The sequence below is a fragment of the Erythrolamprus reginae genome, chromosome Z, assembly GCF_031021105.1.
Source record: "Erythrolamprus reginae isolate rEryReg1 chromosome Z, rEryReg1.hap1, whole genome shotgun sequence".
In the NCBI taxonomy this organism is placed as follows: Eukaryota; Metazoa; Chordata; class Lepidosauria; order Squamata; family Dipsadidae; genus Erythrolamprus; species Erythrolamprus reginae.
The window spans coordinates 7345056-7362023 of record NC_091963.1 but is presented as its reverse complement, the minus strand read 5'-3'; the positions used below and the strand labels follow the sequence as shown (position 1 = coordinate 7362023).

The 16968-nt window shown below is 40.6% G+C and overlaps 1 protein-coding gene across 1 annotated transcript in view; it reads right to left on the bottom strand.

Annotated features, from left to right (window-relative positions):
• LOC139153307 (sodium channel protein type 5 subunit alpha-like) overlaps window positions 1-16968 on the bottom strand; it is an 83228-nt gene extending 66260 nt beyond the window's left edge. The window contains 4 exon segments of the mRNA XM_070727057.1: window positions 242-303; window positions 5815-5832; window positions 10446-10585; window positions 16702-16968. Of these exon segments, the coding sequence (XP_070583158.1) occupies window positions 242-303; window positions 5815-5832; window positions 10446-10585; window positions 16702-16968 (487 nt within the window).

The window sequence follows — 16968 nt, the reverse complement described above, 5'->3', positions numbered from 1 at the left end:
ACTCCCTCGTTATTATTACCAAGACTTGAAGTTGGGGATTAGATTCCAGACATCCCAGAACAACAGTCATTTTATCAGGCAGAAATATAGCAGGTCAGCTTAAAGTGGACCAGTTCATTTTTTAGCAAGACTATTTTATTATTATTTTGATATATGTTCCTATAACATAGTCTTTAAATCCTTAACAGGCATGCAGTTTGCAAATTTTGTATATTAGCAATAAAAACTGCTACATATTTACCTGGAATTACAGAAACTGCCTTTAACGTTCTCAGAATCCTGAAAATTCGGAGAGCTGAAATGCTGCCATATTTTTGATTGAGAGCTACATATCTGCATAAAGATACCATAATATTAGAACATAATCCTTTGCAGAGTTGCTGTGAGTTGAATAGCATAGAAGTTTAATAAATTATCATGGCTGGTTGTAAAGTCTGCCCAGTGATTAGACTGGATTTGGAATGTCTACCCACCTATTAAGTCCTTTCCAAAGACCTGGGACAGGCAGATGTTTTTCAGTGATACGCGCATACTCCTGTCAGCAGTATCATACCGCCTACTGAAAAGAGTGGGTTTGAACCACAGAGATAACAGACTAATTTCCAAACATTCTCAATGCAATTGTTTTGGTAGCAGGACCTAGGAATACTTGGGCAGCTGATGTTAGCAGACAGGGTTAGACTGGGTGAAAGTATGAAAATATCCAGGGCAGAAAAGCTGAAAATGCTACTACTAAATGAGAGGGCAAATTGTAACTCTTTGTTGTATTATTTACAGTGGTACCTCGACATACAAGTTTAATTCGTTCCAGACCCGAGCTCGTAAGTCGATCAACTCGCATCTCAAACGAATGCCTTTAGACTTTGTTTTTCGCACCGAGATAACTGGAAGCAAGGAGATCCATGTGCCACCTAGTGGAAGCTCGGCTCGTATCCCGAATTTGAGCTCAGGTGTCGAACAGAAATTTTGCTGGCGTCTCGGCTCGTAACTTGGAATACTCGCATGTGGAGCAGCTCGTATCTAGAGGTACTACTGTAGTTTAAAAAGCCAGTTTGGTCTATTGGTTAAAATACCAGGCTAAAAACCATACATTCTAGTACAGTGATGGCCAACCCATGGCACGGGTGCCACAGGTAGAACGCCAAGCCATATCTGCGGGCACCAGAGCCGTTTCCTAGCTCAGCTCCAATGTGCAAGTGTGTGCCGGCCAACTGATTTTTGGCTCACACAGAGGCTCTGGGGTTGGTGGGGGAGAGAGTTTTTAGCCAAAGGAAAGCCCTTTGGAGCCTTGGAGGGTGAAACACGAACCTACTGGGCCCACCAGAAGTTGGGAAACAGACCGTTTCTGGCCTCCAGAGGGCCTCCGGGGGGCTGGGAGAAGCCGTTTTGCCCTCCCCAGGGATTGAATTATGAAGTTTACTTCACATTATTTTGGTTCATCGATTTAGAGGATCACCTCCATATACCTCATACTTCAAACCTTCTTCAGCATCTTGAAACCTGTATTTCCACCTCTTATGTTTTGATTGTTCACATTCCTGGCCAATACTCCCTCCTGCAGGCCAGTGGGAAAGCACAGCAAAGGCCCCCAATTGGTGTCATGTTCCTTCCCTGATTTGCTTTGGAAAAGAGGACATAGAATCTTACTAGACAATAAACAAAGAGTGCTACAAGGAGTGGCAAAGTCACGTGACTTATTAAGGGAAAAAGAAATTGCAGCAGCTGTGAGTCAGGAGAAGAAGGAAGAAATGTCTGTCCCAGAGCTACTGGGGAAATGCTGCAAAACATACAGCACTTCATCTTGTTTCTCGGTATATCCTCAACCCAGCTTCCCAAGAGACACAGCAAAAAGCTATGAAATCTATTACAAACACGTAGCTTCCGCTAAGCCCTGCCCAATGTTTTGCTGAGCATTTGCCGGAAGCTAGGCGTTTACAAAACACTTTGGAAACAAAATATTACATTTGGTCTGTTATAAAGCTCTGTGAGCATTATTTTATTTTCAGGTCCTCCTACAAAGGCATGGCATTAAATCTAATGATGAGTAGGGAGCAGCCCACTTTTATAATCATTTATTAGGTTGTTGTCTATTATATTATTTTGCAGATAACTCAAGGCAGTGAACAGACCAATATTGGACTGTAGCATGGAAGGTCCAGTGCTCCATCCCAGTAGGAAAAATGGAGATGCATCTCCGCATCCTCGACGTGTGTGCCTATGTGAGATTCGGCTTCTGCGCATGCACAGGAAGCGAAATCTCACGCAAGGACGGTCGCGTGCATAAGATTTCAGCGATTTTTGCATTTTTTGCTTTCCGCATGTGCAGAAGCAAATAAATCACCAAAAATCAGAAAAATCTCACACTAGAAAGTGTCTTTGTATGAGATTTTGCTTCTTGTGCATGCACGGAAGCAAAGAAATCACCAAAAATTGGTGAAATCTTGCACGCATATCCTCGCATGAGATTTCACTTCCTGTGCATGCACAAAAGCCAAATCTCTCACCAGCGTGTGTGCATGAGCATACCGGATGTGCACCCACCTGCACCATGACCGGGAGTGTACCGGGAGCGCTGCCGACGGGGAGTGTACCGGGAGTGCCATGACCGGGAGTGTACCGGGAGTGCTGGCGACAGGGAGTGTACCGGGAGTGCCATGACCGGGAGTGTACCAGGAGTGCTGGCGATGGGGAGTGTATCGGGAGTGCCATGACCGGGAGTGTACCGGGAGTGCTGGCGACGGGGAGTGTACCGGGAGTGCCATGACCGGGAGTGTACCGGGAGTGCTGGCGATGGGGAGTGTATCGGGAGTGCCATGACCGGGAGTGTACCGGGAGTGCTGGCGACAGGGAGTGTACCGGGAGTGCCATGACCGGGAGTGTACCAGGAGTGCTGGCGATGGGGAGTGTATCGGGAGTGCCATGACCGGGAGTGTACCAGGAGTGCTGGCGATGGGGAGTGTATCGGGAGTGCCATGACCGGGAGTGTACCGGGAGTGCTGGCGACGGGGAGTGTACCGGGAGTGCCATGACCGGGAGTGTACCGGGAGTGCTGGCGACAGGGAGTGTACCGGGAGTGCCATGACCGGGAGTGTACCTGGAGCGCTGGCGATGGGGAGTGTACCGGGAGTGCCATGACCGGGAGTGTACCGGGAGCACCGGCAATGGGGAGTGTACCGGGAGTGCCATGACCGGGAGTGTACCAGGAGCGCTGGCAACAGGAAGTGCACCCACCTGCACCATGACCAGGAGTGTACCGGGAGCGCTGGCGACGGGGAGTGTACTGGGAGTGCCATGACCAGGAGTGTACTGGGAGCGCTGGCAATGGGGAGTGTACTGGGAGTGCCATGACCGGGAGTGTACTGGGAGCGCTGGCGATGGGGAGTGTACTGGGAGTGCCATGACCGGGAGTGTACCAGGAGCGCTGGCGATGGGGAGTGTACCGGGAGTGCCATGACCGGGAGTGTACCAGGAGCGCTGGCAACAGGAAGTGCACCCGCCCACACCATGACCAGGAGTGTACCGGGAACACTGGCGATGGGGAGTGTACCGGGCATGCCGTGACTGGGAGTATATTGGGAGCACTGGCAACAGGGAGTGTACCGGGAGTGCCGTGTATGGGAGTGTAACAGGAGCGATGGCAACGGGGAGTGTACTGGGAGTGCCATAACCGGGAGTGTGCTGGGTGCACTGTGACCGGGAGCGGACCGGGAGCACTGGCAACGGGGAGCCCTTCACTGAAACAGACCTGCTACTCCTTCCTCCTAACCCCATGGGTTAGGCTGAGAGAGAGAGGGATTATCCCAAAGTAATCCATCTGGATTTCATGCCTAAGGTAGGACATTGAGTCTCTACTCCAGCACCTTGACCAGTGCTTCTCAAATAGTAGGCCGTGCTGCCCTGGTGGGGCATGGAGCAATGCCAGGAGGGACACGTGATCCCGGGGAACGTGCCACAGGGAGTATGACCCGTGTACTACCTGACACCTGTACTATTACCTACATCATGTTCCTCAGCGTTGTGTCCAGGGCAGCCCGTTCTAAAAGAAAACTATATAAAGTGAATAAATAAACCAAATAAGCTACTTATTTCCGAAAAGTTAGGCTGATTGCTTACATGCAATCCCTTAGATCAAAACTCTCCCCTCTCATTAAAAGCTAGGAAGAGTTTCAGCTCATCTCGCTATCTCTACAGGGGTTTCAACCAGCAAAGAAACACCCAAACTTACGTCATAATTAAAACAAGGAAATCCAAGATATTCCAAGTATCTCGCAGGTAAGTGAATTCATTACAAACAAATCCTCTTGCTACCACTTTGACTACAAACTCCGCTGTATAGATGCTGATGAAAATAATTCTGTAAATGAAGGCAGCAAAGGACAAAAAAGCCATTAGAAACAGAAAAAAGAGGATATTCAGTTTACAGTACTGACTATCTCAATACAGTGGTACCTCTACTTAAGAACGCTTCTACTTAAGAACTTTTCTATATAAAAACCGGGTATTCAAGATTTTTTTTGCCTCTTCTTAAGATCCATTTTCTACTTAAGAACCCAGGAAATTTGAGAGTGCCATTTCTCTCTGCATGGGAGGCAGCCTCGTGCTGGGTGAGACCTCAGAGTCTCTCTCTTTTTTTTAAACCTTAAAGTTTTGGAATTTTTAAAATTCCCCTCACCTCACCTTCTTCCTTCGGCAGCGACTGTCCTTCTCCTCCTCTTCTTCCTCCTCCTCCTCCCACCCAAATTCCGAGCTTTTATTTCTTTCCTAATGGGTTTGCACGCCTTATTTGCTTTTACATTGATTCCTATGGGAAAAATTGCTTCTACTTAAGAACCTAGTCACGGAACGAATTAAGTTCTTAAGTAGAGGTACCACTGTATTAGTGATGGGAGCAGAAGAAGGGGCTCTTTGAGTAACAAGGGGCGTCTCTGATTAACGTTTCTTGTTCTTTTTAGTAACAAAGCAAAAATGTGGTTTCACATCACAAGCAACTGTGTTCTCTTCTCAGACGATGTAAAACTATAGACCAATATCACTATGCTGTGTCCCATGCAAAGTCATGGAATCAATCATAAATCATTCAATTACTCTCCACCTCGAAACTAATAATCTGCTCTCTAACAAACAATTTGGATTCAGGAAAAAACTATCCTGAAACCTGCAGCTCCTCCACTGCAAAAACATATGGACAACTCATCTTGATCAAGGAAAAGCTATAGATGCAATTTACATCGACTTCTGCAAAGCCTTTGATTCGGTGGTGCACGACAAACTACTCCTAAAACTCAATCCTATGGCATCTCAGGATCCCTCCACAGCTGGATCACAGCATTCCTGTCAAACAGATAACAAGTGGTTAAAATTGGAAGCACCATATCCACCCCATGCCTGTTAAAAGTGGTGTCCCCCAAGGTAGCATACTGGGACCTACGCTCTTCATTCTCTACATCAATGACCTTTGTGATCACATCACAAGCAACTGTGTTCTCTTCTCAGACGATGTAAAACTCTTCAACTCCACCGACAACAAACTTTCCCAAAAGACCTAGACTCTGTTTCTGATTGGCGTAACACATGGCAACTCCAAATCTCAACCAGCAAATGCTCTGTCCAACACATCGGCAAAAAGAATTTGAATTCCAAATATAAACTGAATAAAAAAATTATCACAGATAACCCCCACTCAGTTAAAGACCTCGGAGTACTAATAACAAAAGACCTAAGTTCCAAAGCCCACTGCAACTACATTGCCAAGAAGGCTTCAAGAGTTGTTTAACCTAATCCTACTCAGCTTCTGTTCTGGCAATCTCACACTACTTACCAGAGCTTACAAAACTTTTGCCAGACCCATCCTCGAATACAGCTCATCTGTTTGGAACTCATACCGCATCTCGGACATTAACACTCTCGAAAAGGGTGTTACTTTACCAGAAGAGCCCTTCACTCCTCCACTCATAACAGAACACCCTACGAAACTAGACTTACAATCCTGGGTCTAGAAAGCTTAGAACTATGATGTCTCAAACACAAGATCATATACTGCAATGTCCTGCCTATCAACAACTACTTCAACTTCAACCAAAACAACACAAGAGCTAACAACAGATTTAAGCTAAATATTAACCGCTTCAAACTTGACTGTAAAAAATACAACTGCAGTAATCGAATTGTCAAAGCGTGGAACTCATTAGCGGACTCTGTGGTGTCATCATCTAACCCCCAACATTTTACCCTTAGACTATCCATGGTTGACTTCTCCGGATTCCTAAGAGGTTAGTAAGGGGAGTGCATAGGTGCACTAGAGTGCCTTCCGTCCCCTGTCCTATTGTCTCTCTTATATCTCATATATCTTCTCTTCTATCCCTCTAACTTTTCTTCTATTGATATATTCTATTCCTATATTTTCTCTCCTATTCTTTCCTTGATATATTTTACTTTGAGTGTATCCTCTATAAACTTCATTGTGTATTATTGTGTTTTTGGACAAAATAAATAAATAAATAAATAAATGACTGAATGAATGAATAAATAAATAAAAATAAATGTACAATTCACAAATCTGCTCTTGACGCTTCTCTTGGAGCTGTCGAGCTGCAAAGATCATGCCACATTCTGCGTAAATCACACTGTGTCTTGGGTAATAAACTTTGTTCTAGGTGGTCAGTCAGGCAGTTCAGCAACACTCATGCAAGGATCTTGCCTGCGATGGAAAGCAGTGATATCTATAATTTTTATTTATTTTATTTATTTATTTTGTCCAATACACAATGAGGTTTTTAGTGTGTATATATCTATATACACATAATAAAATACATGATGAAGATTATAGAGGAGATACTCATAGTAAAATATATCTAAGAAATAATAGAAAAGAAGGCATAGTAATAGAACATATCAATGAAAGAATAGAAGGAGAGATGTAAGAATAGAAGAAAGGAATAGGAGATATAGGAGAGCAATAGGACAGGGGACGGAAGGCACCCTAGTGCACTTGTACTCGCCCCTTACTGACCTCTTAGGAGTCTGGATAGGTCAACCGCAGATAATCTAAGGATGTTGGGGGTTTGGGGATGACACTACAGAGTCCGGTAATGAGTTCCACGTTTCGACAACTCGGTTACTGAAGTCATATTTTTTACAGTCAAGTTTGGAGCGGTTAATATTAAGTTTAAATCTGTTGTGTGCTCTTGTGTTGTTGTGGTTGAAGCTGAAGTAGTCGCCGACAGGCAGAACGTTGCAGCGTATGATCTTGTGGGCAATACAGTACTTAGATCTTGTTTAAGGCGTCTTAGTTCTAAACTTTCTAGGCAAACTTGTTGATTCCCTTTCCTCTTGTAGAGGTATACAATGGATGCATTTTTCAGTTCCTGAGGAATGGATCCTTGATTCCAGAAAGAATGGAATCCCAAGATCTTTTTAATATGTGTGCATGCACAATGCATGTAACTGAAGTTTGGAGCTTTGTTGCTCTAAGTCCTGATGGCAACTTGACTTTATGACTCACCTCATGAATACAGTTTAAAATCAGAGGGGTTTTTTCCCCCCATCAACAAAGAAAATAATTAAAATAACTTACTGGTTATTTTCTGGTTATAAAAGTTTCTGACAAAAGTTCGGTCAGCTTGCTGTAAACGTGTTAAGGCTAGTACCTGCTATGCTATCTTAAATTCTCAGCCTTCAGAATTTGGACTGTTTCTCTGAACTTTTTTGGATTTAGCAGTGATGCTTATATTGTGTTGCTGTATCAAGTAGCCCGTTATTTCCATTAATTATTGCTTGTGACAAAAATATGAAAGTTTAGAATATACTTACTCAGTATTGTTGGCATCAGTTAAAGGAGTGTTTAATGCCATAAAGACGCAGTTGACAAGAACAACACATGTTATAAATGCAATAAACATAGTGAACAATGTTAAGGAAATTATCTTCATTTGAAGAAAGAAAAATCAATTTCAGTTATTGGTTAATATGCTAAAAAGTGGTTGTTTTTCTTAAATTAAAGTGAGCATTTCAAAAAACAGGATAATGCAGTTGTTCTACTCAGTTCTCCACTATTACAACTCTCCCTCCCGGTTGATACTGACCCAAGCAGAATTTGATGTTCAACTCCTACAAATGAAAACAAATTGCACTCAAGTTTCCATCTTGATTATCTTACTCGAAATAACTATTTGAAATTCAATGCTTCCATTTGGGGACTATCGTATATCACAAATTTGGAGTGCAAACTTATTTATTTACTATTAATGCCAGTGCCAAAGCATTTCCAAGCAATTTTGTTTCTATCATTTTACAATAGGTCTAACTGAATTCACTCTCCTAAGTAATTTATGTAATCTCACATTCAACCTCAAAGATGTTTTGTTATAAATCCAGCCCGCCTAATTTTGATCATCATGAAAGAACTGAGGAACCCAAGTCTTTGGATTTTTGGGGGGATGAATAGAACAAGTGAATTCAATCAAAAATGATATAAAGTTGCCGGGATCACAAAAGATCTATTCCAAATTTAATATAACCCAGCTATTGCTGTGATTACTGCTGATGTATTATGTGACTGGTTTTGCCCTTATTGGGATTCATCGGGTGAGATTTGAACTGCTGAACCAAAGCTAGTAGTTAGCTGAAGTAGCCTGCAGTACTGCACTCTAACCACTGAGCCACCAGCTGAATAGTCTTATTCAAGTTGAAAAAGTCATACACGCCTGTAATTGTTAGAGATATCAAATTACTACAGGCTTTTTGTCACACAGAAATAAAGATTGAATACAAGGCCCTCACTATAGGTCAGTGTTTTTCAATGGTCAGGTGTGCCGCGAAGCTCAGAGAGAGAAAGAAAACAAGAGAGAAAGAAAGAGAGAGAGAAAGAAATTGCAAGAGGGAGAGAAAGAAAGAGAGAAAGAAAGAAAGCAATAGAGAGAAAGAAAGAAAGAGAGAGAAAAAGAAAGAGAATGAGAGAGAGAGAGAGAAAGCAAGAGAGAGAAAAAGAAAGAGAACGAGAGAGAGAGAAAGAGAACAAGAGAGAAAGAAAGCAAGAGAGAGAGAAAGAGAGAGAAAGAGAGGGAGGGAAGGTGGGAGAGAGAAAGACATAGAGGGAGGTAGGAAGGGAGAGAGAAAGAGAGCAAAAAAGAGAAAAGAAGGAAGAGAGAAAGAAAGAAAGAGGGATGAAGAGAGACAGAGAAAAACAGAGGAAGGGAGAGAAAGAGGGAGGGAGAGAGAAATAGAACGAAAGGGAGGAAGAGAGAGAGAGAGAATTTTTTTTCCAAACTTTTTTTAGCCCCCCCCCCCCTCAATGTGCCCCATGGTTTTGTAAATGTAAAAAATGTGCCGGGGCTCAAAAAAAGTTGAAAATCACTGCTATAGGTAGTCCTTGACTTATAATCAGCAAAGTTACAACAGCACTGAAAAAAGTGACTTATGATTGTTTTTCACATTTAACAACTGTTGCAGCTTTCCCATGGTTACGTGATCAAAATGGCAACTGGCTCATTATGTACATTGACTGCAATATCCCGGGCAGTAGTGGGTTCTGAATTAGTTTGTTACTGTTTCACCTGCACGCTCATGCAATACTTCTGCACATGTGCAAAAGCCTCCTGGGTGAGTGGGTGGAGCCTCCCGCTGCTACCAATTCTAAGAACTGGTCTGAACCCGGGGAAACCCACCGTTGATCCCGGGGTCCTGTTTACAGTACAATTTTCTGACAAGTGAAGTCAATGGGGAAGTCAGCTTCACATAACAATCATGATACTTAACAACCACAGTAATTCACTTTAAAAAAAAAAGTTGTAATATGAGGCAAAGCTCACTTAACAAGTATCTCGCAACAATTTTTGACTCAATTGCAGTTGCAGGTTGAGAATTATTTGTATTTGGTAGAAAAGCAAAGAAGTAAGAGGCCTCCTGTGTTTCTTTAGTCTAAGAGGACAGTACAGTGGTACCCCTAGATACGAGCATAATTGGTTCCATAAGGGAGCTTGTATCTCGAGGCAACTCGTATTCTGGAACAAATAACTTTTTTCCCCTCCGAGATTACCAAAAGCAAGGATTCTAACCAAAAGCAAGGATTCTTGCGCCACCTAGTGGACGCTCGACTCGTATCCCAAATTTCAGCTCGGGAGTAGAACAGAAATGTCTCTCCCCTCCTAGCTCATATCTTGAAATACTCGCATGTAGAGCAGCTCGTATCTAGAGGTACTACCTGTATATAGAAGAAGAAGAAAGGCCTGGCAACCATTGTAGCATCTAAAAATACAATTGTCTTCACGTATTATGCTAGATTCCAAACCATAAACAATATTTTGGCATATCATGAATGTATAAAAAGATAGAACGGTGGGTAGATTTGCATGATAAACTGAATTATAAATCTCATTTTTGGATGCTATATGAATCCAGCCTAGATTGGTATGCATGTAAAAAGAGCTAACCTTCATATTTACCGAAACATTTTCACATTAGAAGGATATACATGTATTAAAATTTTTATTGTTAGTCTTCTTAGTGGGTGGAAAGGACTAAATAAAAATAAAGATTTCGAGGCTGAAAATCGAAAGATTCTGCTTCTGGATGATAGCACCATAAACGTCTGTAAAATATAGGTAAATTCTTTGTGAGTAACACTGTTTAAAAAAGGTTTTTAAGAGCATTTTAAATATTATTTATATAAATGATGTAATAATAATAATAATAATAATAATAATAATAATAATAATAATAATTTATTAGATTTGTATGCCGCCCCTCTCCAAAGACTCGGGGCGGCTTACAACAGTAATAAAAACAGTATAACAATGGAACAAATCTAATAATAAAATATATAAAAACCCCAGCAATTAAAAACCATACAGCACATACACATCAAACATGAAATATAATAAGCCTGGGGGAGATGTCTTAGTTCCCCCATGCCTGGTGATATAGGTGGGTCTTAAGTAACTTGCGAAAGACAAGGAGGGTGGTGGCCGTTCTAATCTCCGGGGGAAGTTGATTCCAGAGGGCCGGGGCCACCACAGAAAAGGCTCTTCCCCTGGGGCCCGCCAAACGACATTGTTTGGTCGACGGGACCCGGAGAAGGCCAACTCTGTGGGACCTTATCGGCCGCTGGGATTCGTGTGGTAGAAGGCGGTTCCGGAGGTATTCTGGCCCAATGCCATGTAGGACTTTAAAGGTCATTACCAACACTTTGAATTGTGACCAGAAACTGATCGGCAGCCAGTGCAGACCACAGAGTGTTGTAGAAACATGGGTGAATCTAGGAAGCCCCACGATAGCTCTCGCGGCCGCATTCTGCACGATCTGAAGTTTCCGAACACTTTTCAAAGGTAGTAACCAAACTCTCAGTTTAGAGCCTTTGGGTTGGACTAGAATTTCTAGAATGGCCAAATCTAAATGGATCTTAAAGACATCAGGTTAGGAAGACTTCTGAGAGGGGCGGCATACAAATCTAAATAATAATAATAATAATAATAATAATAATAATAATAATAATAATAATACTTTCAGCAATATAAATTCAATGCAGTTGTACAATTAGTCATGGAGAAACACTACATACCCATCTTAGCAAATACTCTTATACAGAAAGTCAGAAAGTCCTATCCAGGCAAGGGTTCCCCATCACTGGTGCTCCGGGTGCGCTCCCGGTGACCAACACACGCATCTGGTAGGTGGGCATGTGTGCGTCAGCATGCATCGAGGCCCACGCATCATCTCCACGTCCCTGATGAGTGCACACCATGCCCACAAAAGATTTGGCTTCTGTGCGTGCAGAAGATTTCACCGATTTTCGGCAATTTTTTGCTTAGCGGAAGCAAAAAAATGCCAAAACCCGCCAAAATCTCACGAGTAAAAGACTTGGCTTCCTGCACCTGCGCAGAAGCCAAATCTTGTGCGGGCATGGGCGCACACATGTCAGGAATGCAGAGCTGCGTACACAGGTCCACGTTCCCTACCGGGACACCGTATTGTGTCTTACCAGCTACAACCTGCTACTGGTCCTATCCTATCACTGTAAATAACGAGACACATTACCAGATTTTAAAAGAACAGAAAACCCTTAGATAGATTCCTAATGCTTACATTGGGTAGAAAAAGTAGCCAATTTTAATGTTTTGTGATTCCTCATAGCAGGTACCATTCGTGGACTTTACAATTTAGATCGATTTTTAACCCTTTTCTTCTATAGGTAGTCTTATAACTATTCATTTAGTGACCAGTTTATTTATAACCAGAGGTAGAATTGCCTTTCGTAAACAACTTAAAACCCACCTCTGCTGCCAGGCATGGGGGAATTGAGATCCTCATTCCCCCTAGGTCTTTACAATTCTATGCATGGTATGTATGTATGTATGTTTGGTTTTTATATTAATGGATTTTTAATAATTTCTAATAACACTGTTTTATTGTTGCTGTTAGCCGCTCCGAGTCTCCGGAGAGGGGCAGCATACAAATCCAATAAACAAATAAATAAAGTGTATGGTTCCGATTCAATAGAACCAGTAGTTAACTTTCTAAGCAGTTCGGAAAACCGGTGGTTGGAAGAAATCTCCTTTTGTTTTGTTTTCTTCACACTTTACAGTGCTAATCCTGTAAGGTGTTGTTTCTAGTCTAATCTTTATTGCCCTGCTTACAGAAAATGCCTCTCAGTTAATCCTTATTACATAGCTAAAGGTTCTTGGCAGTACGCCCAGACTTACTGTCACCAGAATCTTGTTTTGTTTTTTTCCTTTGCTGCTACTTTGCTAGGATTGACTTTCTTAAAGGGGAAGGGTTATTTTAAGCTTTCTACCCTGCTGTTGGGAGAAAATACTCCCCTGTTGGAGTTCTTCTAGCTGGAATGCCACAATCAGCACTTTGAGGAAATAATTGAACAACGAAGCGGAGCTGCCAAAAAGAATCTTTTAATAACAAGAAACCAACGTGATTGACATTCAGCAAGTCTTCTTGACTAGCTAGAAAGATCGACTTTCAAACATGAGTTTACATATCCTTTCCGAGTTTTGGTCTAAAACTAGTTTATGCTGAAGTTTAATTCTGTGCTTGGTGACATTTAATCCTATACGTATTTATTGGTGGGATAATTTTCCATATTCAACTTTGTTTGGAAGGGAAAAGGTTAATTTCTGTTCCTGAAAAAAGGCAGGATACAGAAATCTGGCTAGTTTGTTTTGGAAATAGGTTTAGCAAGTAAGAGGTACTGTACTGTGTTTGCTCCTTTGCTACATTCTAGCGCTAATTGCTTTCTTTGTTGATAAGCTTATCGTGAGCTCTGGCAATGAAATTGTGTTTTAGTTTTATTTTATTTTATTTTATTTTATTATAGAAACATAGAAACATAGAAGACTGACGGCAGAAAAAGACCCCATGGTCCATCTAGTCTGCCCTTTTACTATTTCCTGTATTTTATCTTACAATGGATATATGTTTATCCCAGGCATGTTTAAATTCGGTTACTGTGGATTTACCAACCACGTCTGCTGGAAGTTTGTTCCAAGGATCTACTACTCTTTCAGTAAAATAATACTTTCTCATGTTGCCTTTGATCTTTCCCCCAACTAACTTCAGATTGTGTCCCCTTGTTCTTGTGTTCACTTTCCTGTTAAAAACACTTCCCTCCTGAACCCTATTTAACCCTTTAACATATTTAAATGTTTCGATCATGTCCCCCCTATTTATTTATTTATTTATTTATTTATTTATTTATTTATTTATTTATTTTATTATTTTATTATTTATTTATTTATTTATTCCAATACACAATGAGGGTTTTAGTGGGTATATATCTATATACACATAGTAAAATACATGATGAAGGTTATAGAGGAGATACTCTATTTTTATTATTATTATTATTATTATTTTTACAAATATACAAAACATAAAAGTCAAAACAGAAAACAATTAAGTCTTAGCATGGTATAACAAATTGTGAACATAGAAATTTAAAGAGAGAAAAAAAGGAGGGGTAGAAAAGATGGGAATAGGAAAAGAGGGGAGAGAGTAAAGAGAACAAAGGAAATAGAGGAAGTAAAGAAAGTCAAAGGGGAGGCGAATATCCGGGGAAGCTGTATTGAAAACGGGAACCAGTTCCTAATTTATTAGCTCATTCCCTAGTATCAGGTTAGCCGACTGAGTATTTAAATGCTAGCGTTGAATTAATCTAAACATAGAGATTATAAGATTTACTAGTAAATATTCTGTTCATGTATATCTAAAGTCTCTTATCACTATAGTAAAAAATATGTGAAAACTATATATTGGATTTGTATCTGGTCGAGTTTGTAAAAAGAAAAAGAAAAAAAAAGAGATACTCATAGTAAAATATATCTATGAACGAATAGAAAAGAAGATATAGTAATAGAACATATTAGTGAAAGAATAGAAGAAGAGATATAGGAAAAGAATAAAGGTATAGGAGATATAGGAGAGCAATAGGACAGGGGACGGAAGGCACTCTAGTGCACTTGTACTCGCCCCTTACTGACCTCTTAAGGAAAACAAATTCACTTAACAATTGTGTGACCAAATTAGCAACTTCAGTGATTCATTTAACAACCGTGGCAAGAAAGATCATAAAATGTGGCAAAACTCACTTAATAAACTGTCTTGCTTAGCAATGGAAATTTTGGACTCAATTGTAGTTGTACGTCAAGGACTACTTGTACTGTACACCTCTTTTCTGACTACAATGCCTGTGCACTTTCCAAGGGGCTGCTTTTCTGCAGGGCAGCCTTAGGAAACCCAGTTCTTGATTTTCCAACTAGTAATTTTGTTTCTTGAAATGGGAAAGGGGCGAAGACATATATCATTTGAAGCATAGAAACAGAAACATAGAAGACTGACGGCAGAAAAAGACCTCATGGTCCATCTAGTCTGCCCTTATACTATTTCCTGTATTTTATCTTACAATGGATATATGTTTATCCCAGGCATGTTTAAATTCAGTTACTGTGGATTTACCAACCACATCTGCTGGAAGTTTGTTCCAAGGATCTACTACTCTTTCAGTGAAATAATATTTTCTCACGTTGTTTTTGATCTTTCCCCCAACTAACTTCAGATTGTCTCCCCTTGTTCTTGTGTTCACTTTCCTATTAAAAACACTTCCCTCCTGGACCTTATTTAACCCTTTAATATATTTAAATGTTTCGATCATGTCCCCCCTTTTCCTTCTGTCCTCCAGACTATAGAGATTGAGTTCATGAAGTCTTTCCTGATAAGTTTTATGCTTAAGACCTTCCACCATTCTTGTAGCCCGTCTTTGGACCCGTTCAATTTTGTCAATATCTTTTTGTAGGCATCATTATGATGTGATATTATGATACAATTGAAAGAAGACTGGAGACGGGCTATATCTTAGCATAGCTTGGAAACAAAAATTACTGGGAATATTGTGGAGAACGGAGGTAAGGCTGTACAGTATAACCACATTTGGAATACTGTGTTCACTTCTGGAGACCTCACCTACAAAAAGATATTGACAAAATTGAATGGGTCCAAAGACGGGCTACAAGAATGGTGGAAGGTCTTAAGCATAAAACGTATCAGGAAAGACTTCATGAACTCAATCTCTATAGTCTGGAGGACAGAAGGAAAAGGGGGGACATGATCGAAACATTTAAATATGTTAAAGGGTTAAATAAGGTCCAGGAGGGAAGTGTTTTTAATAGGAAAGTGAACACGAGAACAAGGGGACACAATCTGAAGTTAGTTGGGGGAAAGATCAAAAGCAACATGAGAAAATATTATTTTACTGAAAGATCCTTGGAACAAACTTCCAGCAGACGTGGTAGATAAATCCACAGTCACTGAATTTAAACATGCCTGGGATAAACATATATCCATCCTAAGATAAAATACAGAAAATAGTATAAGGGCAGACTAGATGGACCATGAGGTCTTTTTCTGCCATCAGTCTTCTATGTTTCTATGTTTCTATAAGCAGTAATGCACTTTTGAGTTGTAATAAATGTTAATGGATCCCAATTAATCCTTATATGTGTCTTCGTTTAGCCTTTATCATTTAATTGCCTGTCCTGGTTCATTTAATGTCTAAACCTCCAATTTTTTTTCCCCCAGTGCCTCTTTCGACTTTTTCTCTAAGAAATGCACTTTTGCAAACCCAGAATGTTTACCTTCTAGTATCTCAGTTTGAAGGACATCCACTATTTTCCCCAGTTCTGTCTGACAGTTTTGAAATTCAGAGAAGGCTACATCAATTTATGCTCACATTGTTTCCCTCAACTGACGTATAAGAGACTCTGGAAGACACTGTCTCAGCTTTTGAACTGCCATAGATCCTGGATTAATAAAAATCCATTTTTTTTCATTAAACTAAAATAAAATAGAATGGCTTTTAACTTCATACATCTTGGTTTCCTTATTATCTGTGAAATCCAGATGCATGTATTATCATAGGTTCTAATCTACAGATGTATCTCTGACAGCAACTATCTACCAACAATTAATTCCAGAGTAAATAAAGTACATATTTTCTACTTGAAATTCAGACACGTATTTCACAATTCAACTGTTTAAGATTCCTCCATTCATTGAACACTGACCCATTTGATGTTTCAGCTCTTTAAAAAAGAAACTTTACTTTTGAGTCTACGGTAACTTACTATAATCTCACAAAAACATTTTATACCAAAAAAAAAAAAAGATTTTTTTTTAAAACAAACAAACAAACAAATGTATTACCTCGTGATCTCTGTAATAGGGGTCAACATCTTCCAACGGTTCTCCGATGAGCCAAGGAGGAGGCTTCCCATAAAGGACAGGCAGCTTTTTAAAAACTTTCAGATCGAGTTGCGGTTGAATATTTTCTTCTTCTGTTTCATTATTGTCCTTTTCCAAGTCTCTGGAGGAATTGGCTTTCTTCTTAGCAATTCTCTTTCGAACTGAATCCAAAGATTCGGGAGTGAAACGGAGGAAATTATGGGCCGTTGAAAAAGAAAAATTTGGCAT